The sequence below is a fragment of the Amphibalanus amphitrite genome, unplaced genomic scaffold (assembly GCF_019059575.1).
Source record: "Amphibalanus amphitrite isolate SeventyFive unplaced genomic scaffold, NRLGWU_Aamphi_draft 000438F_arrow, whole genome shotgun sequence".
Taxonomy (NCBI): Eukaryota; Metazoa; Arthropoda; class Thecostraca; order Balanomorpha; family Balanidae; genus Amphibalanus; species Amphibalanus amphitrite.
Window position 1 is genome coordinate 206,098 of NW_024881932.1, and position 5,867 is coordinate 211,964.

General features: G+C 58.9%; 1 protein-coding gene across 1 annotated transcript; it reads right to left on the reverse strand.

Moving 5' to 3' along the window:
• Positions 1–1,057: 1,057 nt before the first annotated feature.
• Positions 1,058–5,335, reverse strand: LOC122391467 (uncharacterized protein K02A2.6-like). Its single transcript, XM_043385390.1, has 2 exons — positions 3,130–5,335; positions 1,058–3,036 (listed from the first exon to the last, which is right to left on the reverse strand). The coding sequence occupies exons 1-2, from the start codon at positions 5,305–5,307 to the stop codon at positions 1,177–1,179; spliced, it is 4,038 nt and encodes a 1,345-aa protein (XP_043241325.1). The 5' UTR covers positions 5,308–5,335; the 3' UTR covers positions 1,058–1,176.
• Between the last annotated feature and the right edge of the window lie 532 nt (positions 5,336–5,867).

The window sequence follows — 5,867 nt, forward strand, 5'->3', positions numbered from 1 at the left end:
TGTTTATGGAACACCGGGTACAAAGAGGATCTCAGGAAACTTGAACGGGTACAGCGCATGTGGACTAGGAATATCAGAGGTCTCGAGGGATTGTCCTATGGAGAGAGGCTGAGTGAACTGAACTTGTACTCAGTGCAAGGTAGGCTCTTGAGAGCTGATCTAATCCAATATTGGAAAATATTCCATGATCTTAGCTGTATTAAGCCTGAGGATATGTTCACTCGGCCTCCTCATAGTGGCACTAGAGGGCATCGCTTCAAAATCCATGTAACACGAGCGGTCTCAGATGTGCGCAAGCGATGTTTTTCACACAGAAGCGTAGCCCTCTGGAACGGACTGCCTGATAATGTAGTAGCCGCAGGAAGCCTGAGCACCTTCAAAACTGCATTGTCTCGAGCGATACATGATGACCTGTACAAGTTTGCTGAGTGAGTTCCAACTCACTCAACTCACTTCAACGACTTGTTAAAAGCATTTATTATCAGGAAATCAGTGATTGTTCTACACAGACATGTTACCAGTGGACACATCAAATCCAGTTAAACCACAGCGACAGACGACGGGCAATGTTTGTTGGTGAACTGGCGTGTCCTTTGATCATGGGTTCCCATCATGTCTACTACCATATCCTTATGGCTGATAGGCAAGGAGAACCCTACCAGGTGAGAGAACCAGGTGAGAGAGTGGTAAACTGGAAGCAACTTTCATTGAAATAATATCACCAGAAAAGAATATTCTAGTAGGGTCAGCCTATAGAGCACCAAATGTAAGCTCTCAAGAATTTGTTGATGCCCTGGAGCAATTGTTAGAAAAAATTACAGCAGAAAACAAGACAATTTTTCTAGGTGGGGACTTCAATGAAAATCTATTAAACTTTAATAAAGCTAGCCAGGTCAATCAATTTATAGATAAACTTATCTCAAACAAGTTGATCCCAACTATCAGTAAGCCTACTAGAATCACTACTGAGACAGAGTCACTCCTGATAACATCTACACCAGCTCAGACTGTAGTGTTATGGAACCCGAACATATCTGTTGTATACAATGGCCAGGTGGAACGTAAACTGTATTTTACACAAAATGGCGGAGTCACGTGAGGTCATGTGAAAAGCACTAAACAACTGCCATAGCGAACACTACACCCGCCGGCCCTTGAAGTTACACTTCTCGCCGATCACGTAAATCGGCGCGGCAAGAATCGGCGGCGTCCTCGGGAGGAGGCCGGCAACTCACGGCGCGGGGTGCCGCCGACGGGCGCCCTCTGAGGCGGGCGCGGCCCACCGGGGGACCGGTCACGAGCAGCGCCGGTGGCGGCCGGCAGCGCAACGTCAGCGACATCTGACGGGCGGGCGCTCTCTGTCGGCGCTGTAGGTGGCACGGTGGACGCTGTCGGCTGCGGCGATGGCGGCTGGGGCTCGCCGGAGCTCGGAGGAGCCGGGTCGGCCGGCGGCGGCGGCGGCGGTTCCGGCCCGTCGGTGCTCGGAGGTGCTGAGCCGGTCGGCGCCGCGTCTGGGATGCGGGCGAGGTGTGCAGCGTTCCTCTTTGTCCCGTCGGACAGGATGAAGGTCGCCGGGCCGAGCTGTCTGGCGATTCGGCGCGGGCTGGAGAACCGACTCTGGTTCTTGGGCACGTGCCCCTGTCGCCGCACGCGCACCGTGTCGCCAGGCTGGAGATCTGACGGCCGGGCAGCCTGTCGCGAGTCGTACCCGCGGCTGTTGCGCTGCTGCTGGGTAGCGACTCGGTGCTGTAGCGAGCTGTCGCGCGGCGGAGTCTCTGTGGTGACCGGCAGGTGCAGATGCATGCGCCGGCCGTGCAGGAGCGCCGAGGGTGACTGGCCGGTGGTGCAGTGCGGGGTCGCTCGGTACAGAGCGAGGCGCTGTCGCACGTGTCCGCTGAAGCTGGCGGCCGTCCGCGACTGCAGCTGTGTGGCCTCCTTGAGCCACACCTTCACCTCTCGGTTGAGCCGCTCCACTGCTCCGTTTCCGCGCGGCCAGTAGACGGCAGACGTGTGGTGTCTGATACCGCGCTGGGCCAGATACTGTCGGAACTTGTCGCTGGTGAACTGGGGTCCGTTGTCTGTCACCAGCTCGTCAGACAGTCCCTCTCTGGACCAGGCCTGGCTCAGGAACTGGATGACGTCATCAGTCTCGATGGATGACGTCAGAGCGACCTCTGGCCACTTACTATGGTAATCCGTCATAGTAATGGCGTACTTTGCAGACGGTGGGGCGCCGGGGATCGGGCCCACGATGTCCAGTCCGAGCTTAGACCAGGGCCGGTCTGGAAGCTCGACCGGTTGCAGCGGCGCGGGGCGCGCCTGCTGCGTCAGCACGGCGTCCTTTGCGTGGCAGGACGGGCAGTCGGCGACCAGTGCAGCGGCGTCCTTCGACATTCCAGGCCACCAGGCAAGGTCGCGCAGGAGCTGCTTTGTTCGCACGACACCGTCGTGCGCTCGGTGCGCCAGTTGGAGGTACTTTGAGCGGAGCGCGGCCGGGACGACGGCGCGGTCCGGGCCGCGCAGCACGACTCCGTCCTGGCGGACTTGCAGCTCGTGCCGCACGGCGAAGTAGTCGCGCGTCTCCGGCGTGCAGTGGCGCGCGGCGTCGGGCCAGCCGGTGCGGATGACAGACCGCAGCTGCTCCATGACTGGATCGGCGGCCGACGCGGCGCATACGTCGTCATCAGTGATGACGTCACTGACGTCATCGGTGAGCAGGGCGACGATCTCGTCGCCGTCCGTCTCGGCGGCGCCGGTGTCCGGCAGCGGCAGGCGCGACAGGGCGTCAGCCACTGGGATGCTGCGCCCGGGCCGGTACTCCACTGTGTACGAGTACGGCAGCAGGCGGGACTGCCACCTGGCGATGCGCGCGCCGGCGCGGTTGGACGTCTTCGGCGTTAGCAGAGTGGTGAGCGCAGAGTGGTCCGTCCGCAGGGTGAATGAACGGCCCCACAGGTACGTCCGCCAATGCTCGACAGCATTGACCGCGCTGAGGGCTTCCTTCTCGGAGACGGAGTACCGCGACTCGGCGTCGGTGAAGGAGCGGGACCAGTACGCCACTGGCCGCTCCTCGCCGTCCGGCTGGATCTGAGTGAGCATGGCACCGGCGCCGCGGTCGCTGGCGTCGGTCGTCACGATCGTCCGGAGGCGGGCGCTGAAGGGCTTCATCACCGGCCTGGCTGAGATGAGCCGTTTCACCTCGTTGAAGGCGTCGTTGGCCTCCTTGGTCCACTGGAACGTGGCGTCCTTCTTCAGCATGATGGCGAGGGGTCTCACCACAGCCGAGTACTGAGGCACGAACCTGCTGAACCAGCCGGTTGAGCCCAGGAGACTGCGCAGCTCCTTTACGTTGGTGGGAGGCGGGGACTCGGCCACGGCCTTGGTGGTAGACAGGAGAGGTACCACTCCGTGTCTGGAGAGCTGATGACCGCAGAACTCCACCTCTGGCTGGCTGAAGGAGGACTTCTCTGTGTTGATGGTGACATTTGCCTGCTTGAGGCGGTCCAGCACGGTGCGGAGGCGCCTGTCGTGCTCGGACTGATCACGGCCGGTGACCAGGATGTCATCCAGATAGTGTCCACAGCCGTCGATACCCTGCAGTAGATGACTGAGCAGCTTCTGGAACGCGCTGCCGCTAGACACCAGGCCGAACGGGACCCTGGTGTAGCGCATCAGGCCGTCTGGCGTGAGGAAGGCGGTGATGTCACGCGAGTCCTCGTGCAGACGCAGCTGGTGGTAGGCCGACTTCAAGTCGATCCTGCTGTAGAGGGTGCCACAGAGCTGGGACTCCAGCTCGTCGATCGTGGGCAGTGGGTGAACCTCTGGGACGATTTGGCTGTTCGGCCCACGCAGGTCTACACAGACCCTGATCCTGCCGTCCTTCTTCCTTGAGACGGTCAGCGGGCTGATCCACTGAGAGGAGTCGATCCTCTCGATGATGCCTGCTTCCAGCAGACTGTTCAGCTCTGCTGAGACCTCCTCTCGCACGGAGAGGGGCAGCCGGCGCAGCTTGTAGGCAGTTGGTACTGCGTCCGGCTTCAGCTTGATTCGGTGGACGTAGCCCTCGATGGCAGGTAGCTCTGACGGGGCTGAGCCTGCCACCGTGTAGACGCTGTGCGAGGCTGGGTGGAGGGTGACTCCCAGGGCCTGCAGCAGGTCCATACCCATGATGGCCTCCGTCTTCTTGGTGTCCACCAGGTAGAAGTTGGTTGGCACAGCCTGATTATTGTAGGTCACCGTGGTAGGCAGCGTTCCCAGGACTGAGAGTGGCTGCTGGCCGAATCCGTAGAGCCGTGAGCTGGAGGGGCTGAACGCCACGCCTCTGAACAGCTCCTTGGCACGGTTCACACTCAGGAGTGAGCAGGTGGCACCCGTGTCCACCTGGAGGGGTACCTCCTGTGTGACGTCACCTGCAGTCACCTGGACGGTACAGGTGAGGCGTGACCCAGTGGTGGCAGCACAGGAGAGCACGTTCAGCTCCTTCACTGCCTTGTGGTGCTGTCGTTGAGCTGGCCTTGCTGGGGTTGCTCCACTGCCGCCTCTGCACCAGCTGGCGAAGTGGCCCTTCTTTCCGCAGGAGTGGCAGGTCACTCTGCGGGCTGGACAGGCAGCATCCCTGGGTGCGTGATCATCACGTCCACAGTTGGTGCAGAAGTCGCTGCTGACGCTCTGCTGCTGCTGCTGCTGTCGCTTCTGTTGTGGCTTCCTCGTAACTTTTGCCACGGATGAGACAGGTGGGGCTGCAACTGGTTGGGAGATGGCTGCAGCCTCCCGCAGGGAGTCCTCATAGGTCTCTGCGACGCTCAGGACCTTGTCCAGAGTGAGGTCCCTGTCCTGAAGAAGTCGCTTCCTCAGGCGCTGGTGGGGGGTCTTCTCCACCACCACGTCTCGGATGAGTTCTGACTCCATTTGGCCGAACTGGCAGGTGCGAGCCAGGCCGCGCAGAGCAGCAACGAAGTCTGCTGTGGACTCTGTGGGGGCCTGGGCTCGCTGTCGGAACCGGAATCGTTCCACGATGACGTTGGTCCTGGGAGTGTAGAACTCCCGGAGCTGGCGGAGGGTCACATCGTAGTCGTCCTCGCCGTCACGTTTCGCAACCGGCGGCAGGGTGTCGAACACCCGGTACGCCTCGTCACCGATTGCGCACAGAAGCAGAGCGCGCCGCTGCTCGGGGGGCAGGGGGCTCGTGCCGCACCTGGCCAACAGATAAAGTTCGAATTTTTGTTCCCAGTTCCTCCACGGGACGGCCGGCGTCCCGGGATGGGGCAAAAACGGCGCGGGTAGGGGCGGTCCACTGTCGCCGCTCATGGCCGTACCGCGGGCCGAAACACAGAAAAAAAAAGTTACTCGGATACTCGCGACACGCGATTCCACTAGAGTCCGCACTTATCTCGTGCGTAGTCGCCAAAATGTAGTGTTATGGAATCCGAACTGATATCTGTAGTATACAATGGCCAGGTGGAACGTAAACTGTATTTTACACAAAATGGCGGAGTCACGTGAGGTCATGTGAAAAGCACTAAACAACTGCCATAGCGAACACTACACAGACTGTGATGTTTTCTCAGGAGTCCTAACTAATAATGATATTAGTGATCATTTTCCAATCATTAACTTAACAACCATTAATATTACTCAAAGTAATTCCAAACCCAAAGGTACAAAAATGCCATGGATCACAACTGCCAGGGCTGTCAGATTTGTGTCATTCCTAGAACGCAAATTAGAAGGGTTTGAGGAGCAACAGGATGTGGATGAAGCTTGTGCTGAGCTCATAACCAATGTTCAAAATAACATAAAAGAGTACTTTCCTCCAAAGCCCTACAACAGGAAAACGACTAAGAAACAACCATGGATGACATCAGCAT

Excerpts from the sequence above, each read along its gene's own strand:
- LOC122391467 (XM_043385390.1), bottom strand. The coding sequence starts at position 5,307 with ATGAGCGGCGACAGTGGACCGCCCCTACCCGCGCCGTTTTTGCCCCAT. Across the intron at positions 3,037-3,129 it reads GCCTCCGGACGATCGTGACG|ACCGACGCCGAGTCGCGGTA; the intron begins ACCGACGCCAGC and ends TCCCGCTCCTTC.